Source organism: Rhineura floridana, chromosome 14, assembly GCF_030035675.1.
Source record: "Rhineura floridana isolate rRhiFlo1 chromosome 14, rRhiFlo1.hap2, whole genome shotgun sequence".
Classification (NCBI taxonomy): domain Eukaryota; kingdom Metazoa; phylum Chordata; class Lepidosauria; order Squamata; family Rhineuridae; genus Rhineura; species Rhineura floridana.
In genome coordinates, this window is record NC_084493.1 from 11,574,332 (window position 1) to 11,595,355 (window position 21,024).

General features: G+C 39.6%; 1 protein-coding gene across 6 annotated transcripts in view; it reads right to left on the reverse strand.

The window, feature by feature from the left end:
• FBN1 (fibrillin 1) overlaps positions 1–21,024 on the reverse strand; it is a 256,376-nt gene that overhangs the window by 41,839 nt on the left and 193,513 nt on the right. For all 6 annotated transcript variants that reach the window (XM_061595358.1, XM_061595355.1, XM_061595357.1 and 3 more), the window contains 12 exons: positions 20,297–20,419; positions 18,307–18,429; positions 17,116–17,280; positions 16,334–16,402; positions 16,088–16,213; positions 14,902–15,024; positions 11,662–11,820; positions 9,803–9,874; positions 8,877–9,002; positions 6,806–6,928; positions 2,887–3,012; positions 1,481–1,597 (listed from right to left, as the gene is read on the reverse strand). In XM_061595358.1, coding sequence (XP_061451342.1) covers positions 1,481–1,597; positions 2,887–3,012; positions 6,806–6,928; positions 8,877–9,002; positions 9,803–9,874; positions 11,662–11,820; positions 14,902–15,024; positions 16,088–16,213; positions 16,334–16,402; positions 17,116–17,280; positions 18,307–18,429; positions 20,297–20,419 — 1,452 coding nt within the window. The remainder of the gene's footprint in view (positions 1–1,480; positions 1,598–2,886; positions 3,013–6,805; positions 6,929–8,876; positions 9,003–9,802; positions 9,875–11,661; positions 11,821–14,901; positions 15,025–16,087; positions 16,214–16,333; positions 16,403–17,115; positions 17,281–18,306; positions 18,430–20,296; positions 20,420–21,024) is intronic.

Sequence of the window (21,024 nt, forward strand, 5' to 3'; positions counted from 1 at the left end):
ATGCAAAGGAAGTTCCTGAGAACGTTTTTCTCCTTTCTACTTCTCTTAGCACAGATCCTTTTACCCCACTGGTGCCTCAACCTCACAGAGGGAAAAAACAGAAAAGGAAGGAGGCAAAAGGGAAAGCAAATGACACAGAAAAGGGTCTTTAACAAACAAAAACAGACCTACAGGAGAAATACCAAGAGCAGAAGAAAAATACAAATAGGAGCTAGGGGAAAATAAATGGGTGCCAGTTTCCAAGTGAGACAAAAGAGCAATAAAAGGAAGAGCAAAGCTGAAGTGCTCTGACCCAGGAAAGGCAGGAGAAAGCAACTTGTTAAGTCAAATCTGTGTCACATGATCCTGCCTTGTGTCACATGATTCTGATAACCACTCTTCCAGGCTTACTCCTGCACACTAACTGGGGAAGTAAATATTTTTTAATAGAGCATCCAAGAGGCTGAAAACAACAATTGTCCTTATGAAAAGAGGGCTCCACCAACATCACAATACTGCAACAGGTTAGGGTTGGCACCTATATTTCTTTCTCCAGTATCAGACTCTCCAAATGCTGTCTTAAACCCTCGAGAAAGGCATTCTTGATTTCGGCTATAAGAGCTTGCAAATTCATCCTAGGTTATGGATGGAGATACGTCACAATTCATAACCAGAATAAGCACATTCAGAGTAGAGCAAATGTAAGTCTGTGCTGCCTCTGTTTGTTTCTGTGTGCTATCCTGGGGTTGGCAACAAAAAAAAAAGTCTTAGAAACTACTAGCAGAAAAACCAGGAGTTGCTTACCCTAAATTTGAATTCTGGAAGCCTAAACAGATTAGTGGTGTAGAGTTCCTTCAGGACTCTGCCTCTCTGGCATGAAGCAGAGCCACTCCAGGGGCTCAGGACTCTTCCACCAAAGGAGACAATAGGTAGTCCTGTCTCCTACTGTTTGAAAGGCAATCCTTGAAGGATTAAGAATGCTCTCCTGTCAACCAAAGAACTCAAATATTTGTTTATTTAATTGTGTACTATATTACAATATATAGTAGTGGTCCTATTCTAATAGTTCACTATACATAATTGCACATGTAGGCAATCCTATGTGTGAGGCTGCATATCTGGCTAGCTGAGTGTCTGCACAGATTAAGGCTATAATCCAATACATGTCTACTCATAAGTAAGCTCCATTGGGTCCAATCTGATTTACTCCCAGGCAAGTGTGTATTGGTTTGCAACCTCCATCACCCAACTCTAGCCTCCATTTTACCCAATTCTGTGCTAGCTATATTTTGCATGATGCAGCATGTGATGTAGGCTATTTCCAACTTAGAAGCTCCATCTTAGTCTCTTCTGCCCAGATAAAACTGGGCCTGCTCATAAGACATCACCATGAGGCCATCATATTGCACTTTCGACCTTCTCAAACAGCCAAGCAATTAATACTGCTGCACTGTACAAAAACCAGAAGAGTCTCGGCTGCATTACTGGAGGGCTTCCTTACCTATGCAGTCATTATTGTGAGAGAGTATGAATCCTGTATGACAGCGGCAGTTGAAAGAACCAACCGTATTCATGCATGTGCCATTTCCACATGGGTCTCGTTCACATTCATTGATATCTGTAAACAGAATAAGAAAATCAGCAAGTGTCTTTCATTACTTATTAAGAAACACAAACCTACGTACATCCCCAAGTCACGTTAAAAGAAAGAGGATGAGGTAAAGAGCAGAGTCATTCAGGACCACCAGTTTCCCAGAAAACAGGCTGTGAGGAAGGACATGACCATCCATGATATAGAGAGGTTTGTTACCTGGACCAATCAGGACCCAAAATGGAGCTGAAAGAGGTAAAGGACCGTCATTGATAGGGATGCGCTTTGAGAAAAAATCCAACTTGTCTTGGTCCCACACAGGACAGAACTAAAGTTAGTCTCGGTCCTGTTCAGGTTTTTAAGGATAAGTCCACATAAATCCTAAAAAGCCCGCAGGGAAAATATGTATTTTACAATTTTTATTTTTTTTTAAGAACACAAAGTCATCCAAGGCCTGAACTGCTGCTACAGATATATGGCGTGGTCCAAGGGCTGTCTCTCTTTTCTCTTGCAATGTATTTTTAAAAAGGATCCAGCCACCTGGACAAGTTAGCTAGCTAGCTTATGGAGCTCCTGCTGCGGCACACATTGAAAAGGCTGTAGCAAGTACCCCCAGGAATGACAGGACTTGATGACATACTGTCACTTTCAAGAAGATTTATACAGGAAAAAAAACTGAGGGGGAATGTATAAAGCAGTCCATCACTGAGACCCATTGCTACCAGAGGGACTCACTGCAGACTTTCCAACATGCGCTGCAGCAAGAGTTCCATAAACTAACCAACCACTTATTTGGGCAGCTAGAACCTTAATAAACTGTAAGAAAAGAGAGAGAGAGGCAGGTCTTGGACCACCTTGTATGAAAATCCATTAAGTGATGGGGAAATCCAGGAATGTGCAGATTCTGGAGCGCCTCTCTGATTCAATGTGGATATTGACCTGGGTGGGTCACATCAGGTGAGCCCATTTCAGAAACCAAGTTTGTCAGATTCCTAATCATCCCTAACTACTGATAACTGTCCATGCTTTCTTAGGAAGACCTATCTCACAAAGAGATCTATAGCCCTCAACTGGCTGTGAAGCCAAGCCAAGCAGAGGGACAATGAGTAAAATCAATGAAATAACTTGGCATGACATCATTAGAAATATTAGCAATTCCTCACCAGCAGTGAATCAAGGCCTCAAAGCATTTTTGCATGGATGGAAGGTGTCCTGAAATATTTTTGCATTAGACTAAATGTGCGTATCACATTTTCAAATACACACCCTTTTTCCTTTTATTATTCAGAGAGGTAAGAATCTTGTTTCATACATACCCATACACATAGTTTGGTCTTCATTGGTTTTGAATCCAGTATGGCAACGACAGATGTAACCTCCCTCTATGTCTTGGCAATCACCATGACTACAAATATTGGGTATCTCTAGACACTCATTGCGATCTGAAAATAACAGAAGTTTTGAAAATTACTACATAAAACTACATAACTGTATGAACCTATCCATTACTCCATTTAGCTCAGTAATTTCTACTCTGACTGACATTGGCTCTTCAGGGTCACAAGTAGGGGGTCTTTTCCAGCTTTGTCATCTGACATCCTTTAACTGGACATGTAAAGGATTGAACATGGGATCAAAGCCATGGGCCCTCCTTTAAAGAAGAAAGATTTGGACTTCCTACTGGGGAATGGGTGAATCTGTGAATTTCTATTACTCTTCTCAGTTACTCATTTTTACAATTTTCAGTTCTCCATATTTCCACATCAGTTTGTGAATTCTTTTTTTAAGTCCTCCTAAAAATCAATCAACATTTTTGTGCATATTTCTCCTAATATACACATTCTGTATGCAATATACACATTTTTGCAAACTGTTTCCCCTACTATACACATTATTTGGTTGGAAAACAAGCACTGCAAAATGCAGAGAAGTGTGAATTTTGAAGGACAACTGCATATTGATTTGCATATTATTTCAAGAAGTGCAAATTAGGTAGAATCACTTTTAAATGCAAGCTGAATTGAATTTCTTCCCCATCCCTACTTGCTACTAAATGTCACACCTGCTTTCATCACAAGCAGATATTCCAGCTCATGGGTTTTGCCCTCTCCTTATAGTTGCGAGGCTCACCTTTGACCTTTAGTTGGAGAAAGTCTCCAAGCTACACTATTATAGCATATATCAAACAGTGATATGGGTTTATTGAGGAAATTTCCAATGACCTAAATCAATTGGAATCTGATGTAATATGTTTGCCTTCTATTTAGTAAACAAAAGTAAAGAAGTACATTACTGGTAATTTTATATAAATAAACTGATTTGCCCTTAATAACCAAAAGTAGCATGACTAAAATATTTGACTAGTAAAAATGCAAGAAAGGACACATAACGTGGTTTAAATGTTATATTCAAATTTAGAGGTTTGCTTTGAAAGCTTTACTTGTAATACATAAAGACACGATAACCCGATATTATAAACTGTACTTACATAATTCCTTCTACTGGGAGGAAGGGTGGGATATAAATCAAATAAATAAATAAATAAAATTATAAATTAAAAAAAACAAAAAGGCACAAAAAATAGTTAGCTTACTAATTTTAACATCCCCAAAGAGATGTGTACTGATATAAAATCACTAACAAAATAAATACTATTAAGTTGGGACTGTAAAAGATGACCCCAAAAGTCTCTAGGTCATTTGTTATAGTTTTTATTGTTTTATACTGCATTTGAATGTTTGGTTTTTAAAATACTTTTTGCTTTGTGAGCCACCTAGATACCTTATAGCTGGCAGAGAGAAGCTGTACTGTGGACCTGGCAGTGGCATCACAGCTACATACCGGGACAGTGAGGGGGCACACCAGCTGCAAAGTCAGGGTGGCTTATCATCCTTCCCCACCAGTCAGTCCTGGCAGTTATATAAATACAGATTTATTTACTTTTTACATGAACTAAAGTACTCAGGACTGAGACATCAAATTATGTGCATGACTATGGGAAGAAGCTGGCACCCTGCAGTTTCTACTTAATGCAGGATAAGAATGAATGGACAAAAATGTCTGTAAGAATGAAGGAATCAGTCAACTTTCTTCAGCATGCCTATTGGCCTTGAAGGGTGAGCACGGCTTGTCAGATTAACAAAAAGGAATTAAAGATGAGATTGATAGCCATGGGCACAATCCTACTTGCACTGTGCATGGAGACCACAGCATAGAGTAAATCAACTGTGTCAGCATAGCCCTCCCACATAATGACCAGCTACCATTGCTCACTAATATGCCACATCACAGTTAGAGCTTTCACTTTCAGAGGATTCTTCCTTGTACCTCATGCAGACATATTCAACAACGTATGTGAGTATACAGAGAAAGCAACCTTGTATATCTGTATCTTTCCTGAACATGGAGGCATGCATAAAATCTTCTTATTTTACACTTTATAATATAGGATAGATTTGCTTTTCCCAGCTTAAAGCATGGGCCCTGTCACTGTAACTTTCTCCTAACTGTCTTTGTCAGTCAGGAACACGACGGCTAAATAGGTTTTAAATTTGAGGACGGCATTAGGAAAGAAATAAAATAACAGTATTTGCCATCTGAAGAGCTCCATGAAAGTATTACAAAAAAAGAAACAGCTCGAGCAACAGTTATGGCAGATTAAGGATTTATGTGTCCACAATGTACTATATGTTTTTCAGTGTGTTTTACTTAAAATGGCACTCTTATCAACTGGCTAACATTTGCATCTTATTTTATCTTCCTATGAAAGCCAAAGCAAAATTCAGGGAAGTAATATTTGTGCCAACATACATTAGGGCATTGTTGTTCATATCAGCACCTGCCCTGGATCTTCCTGTTTCTGTTTCAATGAAGGTCTTTCAAGAACAATTATGTTAAGAACATGCTCAGTAATTATATGTGCCCAAGCAAAACAAGACTTTTATTCTAAAAGTGAAATTTCACTTCTGCGTCTACACCCTTTTCCCCCAAGGACCTCATAAAACAATGTAAACCTGTACTATAGGAAAATGTGCTCTTCCAAAAACTCAAATCTGTGGAACAGAAAATCCCAGGAAAACATTGCTAAAGTCCTTTCTAATTGCTATATTATACAGAAATGTACAGTTTTTGCATTTGTGCACATAGGGTTGTAGCCAGCTAAGTTTTACTCAGAGTAGATCCCACTGACATTATGTCCATTAATTTCAATTGGTCTACTCTGAGAATGGCTAACATTGGATACAATCAACTCATACTTTTTTAGGGGAAGGGCAATGTTTCATATAATTTAGATTTAATTAATCCTTTTGTTTGATAATGTCATTTTGGATAAAGCGAGGTTGATGGCAGCCCTAGAGATCACTAGTCACCCAGGGACAGAAGAAGTTGAAGTGGCCAGTAAGTTGGATTGTGAGTCCTTCGCTGTGTGCCTCCTTCAACAGATGTTTGGAGGGAGGCAATGAGGAAACGGCCCTTTTCTGTGGTAGTCTCCTAATTATAGAATCTCTCCTCCAGGAAGATTGCATAGCATCAACATCTTTTGGGCGCCAAAAATATTTGTATTTTTCTGAGCATTTGAACAGTATTAATGGTGTGGCTTTTAGTGGCCGGTTTTGGTGTTAGTTCCTTTATTGAATAAGAGTGGATATTCTTGATTTTGGTGATCTTGGGTAAACACTTTTAGTATGTATGTATTGTTTTTATTGATATTTTATTATAATTTTGTATTTTACTTTTCACGTAAATCACTTTGAGAATCATTTCAGTGGTGTGAAGTGATAGATAAATTTAATAAACTAAACTAAACCTTCAAATGTGCATTAACAAAGCATTATGAGGCTTGAGCTATAAATTAGGTAAGCCACATTGCTCTAGGGATAAACACATTACCATGTTTATACAAAAGTTCCTAAAACAGCTTATGCTGAAGAGCATGCCTGCAGTACAATTAGCAAAAGAAATGGCTTCTGTTATGGCTAGATTGTTCTTGAACTTTCCAGATCAGAAAAGTTCACAATTTTAAAATGTAGGAAGTTTAAGTTTCTCTAGCATCTTCATGAGGAAAAAAAATATTGCGGATTCAAGGTCAAAATATAAGACATTTTTGGTAACATATCTTCTCTTTGTTTAAGTAAGTGCCAGTAGTATGTCTTTGCAAAAGGCAACCTTGTTTCAGCAATTAATCAACGTAACCACAAATTTAACAGGGTGGTGCATTGGCTTGAAAGTACTTACCAACACACCGGCCTACTGGTGTGAACCGATAACCAGGCTTGCAATCACAGCGGAAACTGCCAGGTGTGTTGACGCATTCTGCATTTTGTTGACACACATGTGCATTTTGGCATTCATCAATATCTGTTAGAAAAAAAGAACAAAATCAGTTTTAGAATTATTTGGGAAAAGAATGCTGGCAATGTTGAATTTATCTGCATTTTTGGTATACACTTAAAAAAAAAATTTAAGTATACACCTAAAGATATAAGCTATGAGTGAGATTAACATGTTTGGAAAAATTATGCATCATACTCAGTGGAGAGCCAAAATTGGAAGCAACCCCCTGCTAAATATACACTCAGTGGCAAGCCCAATTTTGATCCAATGTAATGTATGTACAGGCCCTATAACTTGCTCCTATCAAGGAAGCTACCAGAGATATCCTTAAGTTTCAAGCTTGTTTGTTTTTCAATAGTAGACAATCTGCATTTGAGGGTTCAACTTAGAAAAGATCTGCATTTTCTCATTTACCTTTAATAAAGGAATAGAGTCTTAATGGAAGTATTGGGACCTTGGAACCAGGTGATTGCTTGAGCCTTGCCTCACTTGGCATCACTGGGATAGTTTTTTGCTATTTATGTGAACTATGGTGGCCTCGCCTGAAAGTCAGCTCTGACTCTGCCATTAAAAAATCACCTTGTAGAAAGCTGTAACCTTGTTCAATGCCTTTGGAGACTCTCAGCCTCTGATGGCTCCAGAGGTTAGGCCATTATATCTCATCCAGACAGCACAGGCAAGGGCTATACAGAAAACTGCTATCTGTGATGAAATGTGTGAGCACTACAAATATTTGACACTCAAACATTAACAGATGCTCAGGTCAATATACTACTGCTGTTGTTTCTTCCTCCAGATGATTTGGACTACACCTCCGATCAGCCCCAGTCAGAATAGCCACTGGTTAGGGATAATAAGAGTTGAAGTCCAAAACGTCTGGAGGGCGCCTGATTGGGGAAGCTTGCTGTAAACTATCCTCCTCACCACTCCTTTAGTATGAGAACTAATAAGCTAAATACCGTAAAACAACTTTGCCCAATAAAATAATTTACAAGTCTATTATGCAATTATTTAAAGTTCAGAAATCCATTTTTAATAAGCCCGTTGAGACAAAGTTAGCATATCCATTGGTTCTAATTCAGAAGTGTTACTTTTTGAAATACATTTCCCCTTCTTTTTAAAATTTTAGTTCACAGCTCATTATAAGGTCCTATTAGCATTACTTTTATTTGACCTAGTTTTCTTTCCTGCTGACTGGGAGCACAGCATATGACCAAACGGTACTTTTTAAGTCTAGCCCACAGTAATGCATTTTAGTAAAACTCCTCCATTTATTACCACAGATAGAGGCATGCCAATTTAAAACAGCTGCACTCTCATACATAGAACTCCTAGAAGTAAGCAAGAGCTGACAACTTGTTTCGGTGAAGAGAGACATATTAGTCAATCACAAGGATGCTAACTGAGCAATGACTGTGGAAATTTTTTAAAATACTATGATGATCCTGTTGCAGTTTATAACAAGTTATCAGAATTAGACATTAATAGGCTTTACTGTGAGCTTTTAAATTTGCTACTGTAAACAAGTGTATGAAGACAATACATGTGAAGAGGAAGAATAAGGAATCAGATATAGGCTGATGAAAGAGTTCAGAAGATGCACTGAAATATCTTTGTCCAAGTCTTTTGTTCAAACAGTGGTGTTCTCAAAAAGTGTGTGGGGAAGAAACACTGGAGGTCTGTTCGTACACTAGCCTCCTCTACTTTGTGGCTACAGCATCTGTAACTGCACGTCAGCTCCACAAGCAGAGCTTGCAGGGATCATGGAAAATGCAAGAGAGCTCTTATCTCAACACAAAATGTTTGCTGGCTGTCAGAATGATGCTGGGAGGTACAAGAAAGCAGCAAGAGCCAGTGCAGTCTCACTGTGCCCCTGAAGCTATCTGCTCGCATGCACCAGCACACATGTTCAACAGGCCACTCTATCACCTTATCTACCCCATGGGCTTAGCCCTGAGAGGAAGCCCCTCACCTTCACAGATCAGTAACTTGTCATTATAGAAGAACCCCCCTGGACATTCGCATCTGAAACTGCCAACCAGGTTTATGCAGATTCCATTCTCACACACACCAGGGATCTCACGGCATTCATCGATATCTGCATTAAAAAAGTAAGAAAGGTTGGGTTGCGTGAAGCAGAAGTTGACCCAATTAAAAAAACAATAAAAAACAATCACTTTTAAAAGACAAATCAGACTTCCTTTTAATCTCTGTTCTTGAACATATTGTACAAATCTGCTTTCTGTACTATTTAATGCTCCAGTTTGCTCTTCATGTGAGTAAAAACAAGAAAGGGACAAAAGGAATTCCGCCTAAGAATACTTGGCTCCTTCTCCATAAATCCCTCCATTTTTTCCTCTTTGGGACTGAAGTTTCGAAATCTTGGCTATGAAACACCTACACACTTTCAGCGTGTGAAAAACATTCAGACTGAATTCCTTCCCTACCTCCTCTTAAAATGCACAGAAACAAAAAGGATTTCCCCACCCCCTTAAATTTAATACCCAGGAACTAGCGTGAAATGTCAGATAAAAATCTGTACTTTAGCACACACATGAAAAGCCTCCCCTTCAAAGCCATTGCCGATTGGCGGCCATCCCAGAACCTTTCCACCCTTCAATACCCATGGTCTAACTAACTGAAGTTTAATGACAACGTCCTCAGAACTTTATGTCGTCATCTTCATCCCAAAGAGTGGTCATCACAGCTTTAAGCTCAGTGGACCCAGGAAGAAGCTTGGCATAATCTGAGCAATTACAAGGTAGAAGTTGAGTTCTCCTGCATTGTTTAGTCTTCATCACTTCCCGGGAAAAGACAAATCATGAAAACAAACATTCCCTTTCCCCTAATACATACCATATGGAATTAAAAATAAATAGAAATAGAAGTTTAACTCACCAACTGGTAACCCTGTAAAAATGTCTATGAGGAAACCAGGCCTTTGACTTCCACAGAGGGTTGAAAATTCATCTGAAAAATGAAGTAAAGTATAGAAAAAGTTAAATTTCACTGAAGTCACAAAGTAAGAAGACTGATTCAAACTTGAAGACAATGTGGCCATTTTACTGTTTTAATTTTTAAAATTCATGTAACCTGCTCTCAGAACTATGCTGAAATTGTAACAAGGCTTAAAATACATAAATAAATAAACAACCTAGCCTCAATCTTTAATCTATGCCTCTTGAAGGCCAGGTTTTCTGAGTGGCGCATATCATAAGATTGTAGGTTGCATTGGTGGGATAAACTTCTTTGTTTGTAAATTTTCATCCCAAGTTCACCAATATCCTTCCAAGAAGTGTATACTAACTATCAGAGCAATCCAACTCATGGGAAGCTGGAAGAAGGTGTGCCAGCAGAAGAGGAGCCAGTAGGAAGGTCTGCGGCATCCAATTGCCATTCAGGAGCTTCTGGGCCAGTTGAATGTGAGTTCAGCTGGGAGCTGTGCACAGGAACCAGAAAGTAAAACCCAGCTCTCACAACTGGGGAGTAAGCGCTCTCCATTGACTTTCCATTGAAATTATTTTCTTAGACCGACCTTTTTTGTGCCGTAACTTTGGCCAGGATTGGGACCTGCAGGAGTACTCCAAACACAAATAGGATGTGGCCTTAGTCCCACCTCATGGCCCCTCCTCTGACATGCCCATGGAATGCTCTTTCCAACAGCTTCCAACAGGTCCCCTTCCACCAGGCTGGGCTTCCCCACTGGACCTCTGGGTGAGCTGGCAGGGTCCCAGCTCTTCCACGGCTGAGCCAGGATGAGGGGCTTCTGCCAGCAGAGCTCGGCTGCGCTGGGACCCTGCCAGCTCCACCGTGGTCCACCAATTTCAATTCCCCTCAGCCTGGCGTAAACAGCAGTTGGATTGTGATCTAAGATGTGCTCGCAAACAGTATAATATGTATACAAATATGCAGATGTGTGTTTAAAACTAAACTAGTCAGATAAATGTAAAAAGACATGGCAAAATGTATCTTTTAAAATAATCTTGGTCAAACCTGAGATGTTATGTTGGTTTAACATTTATGGTTCTCACCTAATAGAAAACAAAGTTATATCTGTGGATACAGCTGTCAGATATTCTCCTATGTAAAAACATATCCTGTGGATGTCATAACAACGATGTTTTCTTATGCTGTGTTTGTTATAACTGGGTTTTTTTGGTAACTTTTAGAAAATTGAGTTATTGTACACCACAGAGGTGATTGTGATTAAGCAGTATTTATTTATTTATTTATTAAATTTATATCCCACCTTTCCTCCCAGAAGGAGCCCAGGGTGGCAAACTGTTAAAATAAATAATAGTTATATATCTACTATGAGACCAACTTATTGATATTTTTGGAAGAAAGAGAGAATGGTGGAAGAGTCCCAAAGGCCCTCTGCAGCCATAAGGCAATATGAAGGAGATTTGGCCATGGAAGAGCCTACGCATTCCATGGGGTTTAGCACTGGTTTTTGAATCAAATCATAGCTTAGACAATTCACTGTCACCTAATCACATCTCTACATCATGGGAATTACATCCAGTTGTGCTAGATAAAGAAAAATAGTTTATGGTAGTAGGATCTAACAAACATAGCATTAGCGCAGCACTGGGGACTTTGCTGACACATTTGTGTATATGCATATGTAGCAGTCAAACAGGGTTCAGAATCAAGGTCAAGCTGTATAAAAAGCCTTGTGCCACATTTTTACACAACACCTTTGGCAACACACTCTGCTAATAGCTTTGATATTTTCCTCTAACAAAAATACAAACCAGTTTTTGGGATTGGGCATTGTTCACAAGGCCTATTCCAGGCTCGACCAATGTTGTAGGAACAGCAGCACATTTTTTTGGTCATGTTAAAGAGAAGCTCTCCATCACAGGTCTGATTGTCAGCATAAAAGTTTCTGTAGCATAGACTCCTCCTCATATCTGCAATGGGAAAAAAGAAAGACGTCAGCATCTTGGCACAATTTCATCATGAATCTCCTTTGCACCAAGGGATATAAATCAAATCATCATCATCATCTGGCAAAGAGAGAAGACCCCCTGTTGTGCCATTAAGAGCAGAAGAATTGGACTACTGAGGCCCAATTCACCACTTTTTAAAAGAATATTTTTATTGTGGCTTTAACATTATAAGGAACAAAGAAAGAGGCAGGGAAAACATCAGACAAAATGCTTCATATCAGACAAAATTACAAACAATATTCAATAAATTGTAAGAAGAACTAATAAAACAAGGTAGGACAGGAGTTACTAGGTATATAACCTAAAAACCAAATTAGAAAGAGAATCAGGGTGTATAAAAGTAAACAAGCTTCAGCGATTTTGTGTTACTTTACACTGCCATGTCCAACCTTCAATTCCAATGAAAGTATCATACATTATCTAATGGAATGGAGAGAACCAATCTACCATTGTTGATTTAGTGTGCATTTGAGGAGTATTAAAATATCTTGGCCAGACTTTAGGCAGATATTGAGTGCTATGAAGGTTGGTGAAGACAGGGACAAAAACTGAATGGAGCACAATCCTCTTGGAAGATCTCCTTTGCAAGCCCCACTGAAATAGCACAAGAGTAGTGCCCTTGTGCAGATCCCACTTGTTTAAATGAGATTTGCACAGGGGATTTCCCCAGGGGATTTGTTAATCAGGCCATTGCTGGACCCTATATATTTACATATGGCAGTTGGGTTAGAAGTGGATGCACAGAACAGAGCACCCAGAGTGAAGCCATGATGAATCAAGGTGGAGGACATTTCTGAGCTGTGTGTGTCATTTCTGGTTGAAGGCTACTTGTAGTTCTGTGAGCATTGCACTTTCTGCTGCCAGAGAAGAGCAGGTAGATAAGGAGTTGGTACAGAGATGCCAGACAGCCAGAACAATATCGAAGTGAAAGAATAATACAAATGTGTTATTGAAACTCTGCCAAAGGTGCCAATGAAAAATCACTGATGCAAGGGTCTCAGGTACTCATTTTATTCCCCTCCCAGACAGATTACAGTGTTTCATGCCCTGTATATTTTGGAGGTCCATCCTCAATTACTAAAATTCATGTTCAGTTATTGGATAATTCCAACCTCCTGATCCAAGTTTGCTGGGTGATATCAAGGTATGTATTTACATTTAGAAAAAAGCTGTTCTTCAGCGGGCGGGTGGATTGCCTTTGGATTACATTTTCTTGTTTTCTTGCTGCTATCTGCTCTGCTCTGCTTTCACATGCTTTGCCTAGCTGAAGGCTTCAGGCCTACCCACTCGCAGGTAACTATGTCTTTCTTTAATTAATATTCCAGGAAATTTAGAGTACAGTAGGGCCCCACTCATACGGCGGGATACGTTCCGGACTCCTGCTGAAAAGCAAAAACCACTGAAAAGCGGAACTCATTGAATAGAATGGCACATGACACCCAAAAACCGCCGTAAAAGCAGAACAAGAGCCGTATGAGTGTGGCTTTAGTCTAATTGCATCTAACTGAGACCGCCGCATTAGCGAAGTGCCGTAAAGCAAAGCGCTGTAAAGCGGAGCCCTACTGTAAAAGTATACAAGTAATGAGCTGGAGGGGGTTAAGAGCAAAATATATGATTTATTCTGTTAAACCGTATTTTTATTGTTTTCATTAATTAGTTTATGCAAATGTATACATCACATGCTTTAAGATGTTTTCTACATTATTTTAAGTTGCTGTAGTTTCAGATATCTTTGTTTTATTTTCCATCAATGCTGTAACATTATTAAACTTTGTACATCAATACTATGCATTTGTTTCAGCTATAATTTGGAGTTTGTGATTTTTAGGAATAGACTGTGTTTTCTCCCTGTTCTACTGGGTTGCTGCTGAGCAAATAGAACCAGGGTGATGAAGTGGCAGTGTATGCATTGGATCCATTAATTTAGAATTTAGAACTTAATTTTAGGATTCTGCTCCATGTTAATTTGGAAGGAGGGAAAACATTTGGATTTCTCATTTTTTTAATTTTAAGGCACCAAAGCGTCTTCAGTTACCCCTGCTTTTAAAGACAGAATATGCTATCTCTGTGTTGTAGTAGTAAGGTATTTGTCTCATGCCTCATTTTCTTTTTGGAAGGAGTTCTTGAAATCCAGTGCTCTTATGTTACAAAGCTGACAGCTATTGTGAAGTTGCATCTTCATCTATGGAAAAATATCTTGCAGCATTGTCCAAAATCCCACGAATCCCACTTGGTTTCATAACTGTAAAACCCAGAACATATTCATCAAGAGCTTTGGCAGCAGTTCACATGCTAACCTCAACCAGTCATGGGTTCTTACTTAAAATCTTGTTAAATGTGTGATTTTATATCATCCTGTTGAAATACTGGAAGATGATGCCCCATTCTTTTGACTTAGTTATACTTAGCATTTTGAGTTCATTTGAGTTTGGAACCTCAGCAGCAATTCAGCAGGGGAATGGGACTGATCTCAGGCCCCATCTGCACTGTGTATTTAAAGCAGTTTTATGCCACTTTAAAAAATCATGACTTCCCCCAAAGAATCCTGAGAATTGTAGTTTGTTAAGGGTGCTAATAGCTATTAGGAGACCCCTATTCCCCTCAAAAGAGCTATTATTCCCAGAGTGGTTTAACAATCAATCCCTCTTCCCAGGAAACTCAAACTGAAGATAAACCCTGGAATGGTACATCTACAAAGTTGCTGAGTACTATGCACTATAGCCGCTACAAAACTGTTCAAAAGGTCGATTCCAAAGCCCCTGATTTATATTAAGAGGTGTGCTACTGAACCAGCTTTCCTTTTGCCCTAGCTTGCACCAGTATTAAATTTATAAAATAAAAAGCACTCAACCCTTTCCAGAAGTCATAACCTCCAATCCTTAAACTTTCATTTTGCATATGCTACCTTTGCTTGAGTTAAGTTCAACTGTGCTGCCTGTTCCCAGTTCAGAACTGGTATGTCATGCAAACAAGACTGTAAAAAAGTTCATTTTGGTGTGGAAAGGCAGGTTAGAAAACATTTGAATAAATAAACCAACTTACCCATACAATTATTTCCTCCATTGACTTGCATGTAGTCAGGAGGACAAATGCATGTGTAGTTTCCAATGGTGTTGTAACAAGTACCAGGCCCACAGATGCCAGGTGTAGTACATTCATCAATATCTGCAAGAAAAATACACATCAGGGAAGTTATTATCAAGGAGATATATATATATATATATATACAGTTGGCACGGAAGCTATGATGTTTAATCCCAGATGTGTATGGGTTGAGAGTATGAGGAAAAGCCATCTGCACATGCTCAAGAGATGCTTTCTTCTTTTTTATTGCACCTCTGAGTAAAGCCCCGGTATTGGCAACAGGGCAGAGCTTTAGTTAGCTCTGAACAAACACAAGAACAATAGGGGTTTTTTAACAGATTTATTTGGTCCGGCATTTGAGTTAAAGCTTTCTGAATATCACCTGGGAATACACTTGCTGAGGCCATTTAAAAGATTAGAGGTGTTGGATATGAAGAGAAGCATGTGGACAAAATGGACTAGTCTGTAGGCAAGCCTCACAAGTTGAAGTTCACAGGAATAATTACTACCATCTTTCCATCTATTTAAAGTTTGCTTAGTGCAGTCAATGTGCTAGGTCTTATAGAGATTATTATATGGTCTCAAGTCAAGAAGGCTTACAGACTACATTAGAAGGAAAAGGTAGCATTTAATGAGAGGGAAAGGTTAACAAAATGGGTACAGGCAGCTGAGGCTGGTCCATTATGGGGAACAGGACATTGCCCTGCCAACCTCAATTTGCTCTCAGTCAGCCCCCCTCCACCTGCCTGCCTTCTTACTTACAACCAATCCAGGGGATAGCCCTGCCTGTTAGCTTCTTCCTCCTTAGTCTCAGTGTTGCCTTTGCAGAACTCATCAGGGAAGAGGATGAAGACAACAACAGAATTGGCTTTGGCTCTGCCTATCATTGGCCTCCATGCTTCCCATCCTACTAGGCCCTAAGGACACTCGTCACCACTGGGTACAGGTGATATGGGAGACTGCTTGAAAAGATACGTAATTATGCACACAACCTTCAATTAACTGTTGCTTTCTACACCTATACCTTATTGTGACTCTAGTGTATTCTGGAGAGGGACCGTATGGTTTGATGAATTGCATTCTTCTTTCCTATAAAAATAAAAACAACAATTCGCAATACCGAGTAAACCTGAGGCTTACTTACCATCGCATACTCGGGTGTCTTCATTCAAATAGTAGCCAGATGGACACTGACACTGAAAGCTACCAAATGAATTGATACATTGTCCCCCTTGGCAAAGTCCAGGTAGTTCTTGACACTCATCAATATCTATCCAAAGGAAAATGCCAACAGTATATTGTTAAAGAGGACTGCAAATGAACTAAGTTCATCAAATTGATAATTTACTATAACGTTACAGTAAGTAGAAATGCCACAAATATGCATTACCCTCCAAAATAACTGTAATAGGATTTGGTCGGAATCCTTCTCCTCCAGGACACAGCATCTTGTAGTCAGCTGAAAAGTGAGATAAATTTTATGAGCCTGTAATGGTGAAAAGCTTAGCAAAAAAATTAACACGTGGGCAGAGCAAGCCAACCCCTCCTTACACTGGGCTGAGAAGTGGGGGGTTGGATAAGGTGGAGGTGTCCCTACACCCAGTTGCCTGGCTCAGCTGCCCTGCCAGCTGCCATATATGCAGGCAGATGGCCCGCTGGTGAAATCCCCAAAGTCAGAAGCCAGCAGAGCCCCAAAATGCTGGATCCCAAGCCCACCTCACTCCCATCACATAACAGCATCAGCCCCAATCTGGAACCAATCATCCTGCCCCCCCCTTTCCACCACAGAGTTTGGATTGCACCATGTTCCTTTGCAATCTTCTTCCAACTGAGATCCCTCAATTTTGAGATTCCCAGAATGAAATTAACATTGCAATAAAGTTGTCTATGTGTAATCTACCCCCTGTAAAATGTATGGCATTTAATTCCGACTTTATACCAAAAGCAAGTTGAACATTATTATTTTTCAAAAACAGACATGCACTGTTTAGCTCTGGGTGTGTGATGCAATTTCAAAGCCAGCGGATTTCTACAATATAGCACAATCTCCCAGCAATTTAGCACATGACTGTGCTCTGTGGATGATCCCACTAGGCTTAATACACTCTCAAAGGATGCAAATGGACTGAGAAACAAATTGGCCATCATCTTGTATTGCTCTGTCTCACTTACTTGAGTTCACAGCTGGGCACTGTTCACAGGGAATCCCCCAAGCTTTACCAAGGGAACAGCAGCATGATGCTTTAGAAACTCCAACCCCAATTTCATTGCTGCAAGCTGTATCTCCATTATCTCCCCGAGGTTTAATTTCCAAGTAACAGTAGCCAGAGCGTGTATCTAATGGGTAAAAGAATAAGATGTTTCAAGCACACTAGTGGTCTTAGAATTTTAGTATAAAATAAAATTTCCCAACTGATGATGATGATGAAATTACCCGCCCTTCACCAGCAGGTCGTAGGGCAGGTTACAACAATTTAAAATTCAATATTAAAAACAGTTAAAACAATTTATAGTCACAGGAATAGGGTAGCCCCTGAAAACACACGTCTTCAGATGTCAAAGGCTAGGGTAAAGAGGTCCATCTTCAGCACTCACTGAAAACTGTATAGTATAACGAAGGTGCCAGACTAAACCTCTGTGGGGAGGGGATTTTGTAACTTAGCAGCTGTCACATATAATACCCTCTCCCAGGCCACACACACACACATACTCAAACTTCTGAGGATGGCAGAATTACCAAGAGGGTCCCCTCTGCTGATTTCAACACCCAAGAGGGTCTGTAGGGAAGGAGGTGGTCTATCAGATATTTGGGGCCTAAGTCATTTAGGGCTTTAAATACTAGTGTGATACACGCCAAGCCAGTGTTGACGTTAGACTGAACACTCCTGTTTGTGTGAAATTGCATTCTTCAGCTGCACCTGTGCAATCTAACACTTTTTCCTGATGTTTCAAACTGCCATCTCTGTATTTTTTATCTCAATAGCTAAGAGGGTTCAGCACCAAGACCTCAAAAATATCCATTCCAGTTTATCAGTCAATGTCTAGATCATATTTAATTGTAGAGGGTTTTCACTTAACCTCATGGACCCATTTAACCCTAGTTCCACTTAACTTTCAGTCGTACAAAAAGTCTCAAGTTCAATCCCCAGCAACTCCAGGCAGGGCTGGAAAAGACTTGTTCAACATCCTAGAGAGTTGCTGCCAGTCAGTGTAGACAATACTGAGCTAGATGAATCAATGGTCTGACTCTCTATAAACCAGCTTTCTATGTGACCCAAACATACATAAAACAATTGAGAAGAGTCACATGTGTTGTCTTAGGAGGGCATACTCTTGTGATTAGTAAAAGGAAACAATATTTACCAACACATCCAACACGAGTGGGGTTCAGTTCGAAATCTGGAGGGCACTCACAGGTGTAACTGCCAGGTATATTGAGGCAAGTGCCACTGATACAAGTTGTGGGGTCTGCACACTCGTTGATATCTGGACAGGAAACATCCAAGAAAAAACTGAGAGTGAGCAAGCACCCAAAGACTCCAAGCAAATCATCCAAAAATCAACAACACAAGAAAACCAGTTATGCCCATTTCCACAGGTCTTTCTACTAACCTCAAGAGACGAATATGAGGGAATGCCCACCTATGCATTTAAGCATCAACAAACTTCAGTGCTTTGTTCAATACCCACATCCTACAACCACCCTATGATCTAGACATCTCCTTGAATTAATGTTCTTGTCATTACTGTTCCCTTCCCTTAGTAGCCAACCTAGTATTTCCTGGATATGAATTAAATACTCTCCTTTTTTAACATGTGTAGGTTTTTTCTTTAAAAAAATGAACAAAAAAAGAAGAGAAAATGGCAGTCTGCAAAAGTAGACACAATGGCCTCAATCCCAAGGGTGGTGGATGGAATTTTCATCTACACAGCTGGTCCTCTGAGCCTCTTCACCACCACTTTCTTCATGCCAACTTGAGAAGCTGCTTCCAAAATACAGGAGGCATTCAGAATGCCCTGCAAAGCAGCACATGAAGCTGACGCTGACAGAAAAACACATGTATATATAGAAGTGCTTGTATATAGCTAATAACCTCTTGGGTCCTGTCCAGTAGGGCCAAGATACTAAAGCTCATACTGAGCTACAGACTAGACACATCTACTTCACATATAATGCTTTTACATGCAGCAGGAAGAAGTGGTCAGTCCAGACTCCTAAGACTATATTACTGTGTGATAAGAAATATGTACCCACGTTATTGTTTTAGAGCAGGGATGGGGAACTTTTGGCCCTCCAGATGTTGTTCAACTACATCGCCATCATCCCAGGCCATTGGCCATGCTGGCTGGGACTGACAGGAGCTGGTAGAGTCCAACAACATCTGGAAGGCTACAAGTTCCTCATACCTATTTTATTTTATTTTTAAAAAAATTGAAGTACAAAAGACAAACAAACAACCCCCATGAACTATAATACAAAGGAGTTGTATTATAACTTATTTAAGTTATTTGTTTAACCATCAGATAAAATAAACTTCTATATTCCTCTGCATATACATACAAGGTTCATAATATATTCCTCTGTGTATATATACAATATATACAATGTGTATATATACAATATATATTCCTCTGAATATATATACAAGGCTCATAGCATGCAGTTGTATGCTATCTTGAACTTCTTCACACCAAGACACGACTAAGAGACTACATCTTTCAATAAACTGATTATCTTGATGCCTGCCTTCTCTGACTCTTATCAAATTTGTAAGCCTTACCATATAATGTCCCAAAGTTTTATTATCACTCATTAATTTTTGTAGTTCTGACTTTTTTTCCAATTCAGTGATATAACCATCCTAGCCATTGTTAAGAGGTGAATAACTATCTTTACTAATAACTAAAGTACCATATCTTTAACATAACAAAACAAAGGATCTAGGAACAGTCTATAGTTATCATACCTATATTATTTATTTATTTTACAGAATAAATGTTTTGCATTTATATGTAACAGACAAAAAAAAGTAAAGTGCCTGTCAGATTGCCTCAATTTAAGACTGTGAGAATAACATGTGGAAATTCCCATTTCCAAATTTATTTCATTTTCCCAACCCAACAGAAGAGGTAATATAGTTGGCAAGTGGGTTAACTGAATGTGGCCATCTTGTGTAAAGTGAAACTCACAGCACCAGGTAGCCTTTGCCACTCAAGAGAACTTAATCCTGAACACATTTCAGAGAAAACATGAGCAGTGAAGGAAAGAGGCCTAAGGCTAAATCTCTATAATAAATTGCTCAGAACAACACAAGCAATGCTAGCAACCAGATTGGCCAAGCCACATCCTTACCTGTGCAATTACCACCACTTCTGTCCAATTCATATCCTGTCTCACACTGGCATCGGAACAGGCCAGGGAGATTGTGGCAAGTCCCATAGACACATATGTTGGCAAGGGTGCACTCGTCAATATCTTTAAGAAAAGGGAGGGAGTGAAGCGGCAGGCAATGACAATTATTTTTATAAGAACAAGAGTATGACTTTCAGCATTAAGTATTCAAAAAAGTGAAATACAAAACTGGGTGACAAAAACACCTGCATGTTCTTTAACAACATATGTAGGCCTGTACAAATTCAGATAACATGGAGATTGCTCCTGCCCTCTCTGGTGGTGACTGTTCCGTTCCCTAGATGGCCAAGCACAAAGATCCTTTCTCCAGGTTCTTCATGAATGACTGAGGATTCAAGGGGCAATCTTTCACTTAATGCTCAGCTTTTGTGGAAATAGCAAGAGAAGTAGGTGCTTCTGTCTTCTGCAAAAGGTATGCAAGTGTGAGATAAGACCCCTGAGGGTTCTCCCACACACATCTGCACTTTGGAAAAGGAAAAATGACAGGAGTAGAACCACTTGTTGTTTCTTCCTTCCCCAGATACAAAGTGACTCTCTTTCTCAAAGAAGCAGCGTGTCACCTTAAAGGCTAACAAATTAATTATGTCTATGCTTTCATGGACTAGATATCACTTCAATATCAGGCACTGGCGAAGGAGAAACCAACCAGGGGGCTCTTGGCACTTCTC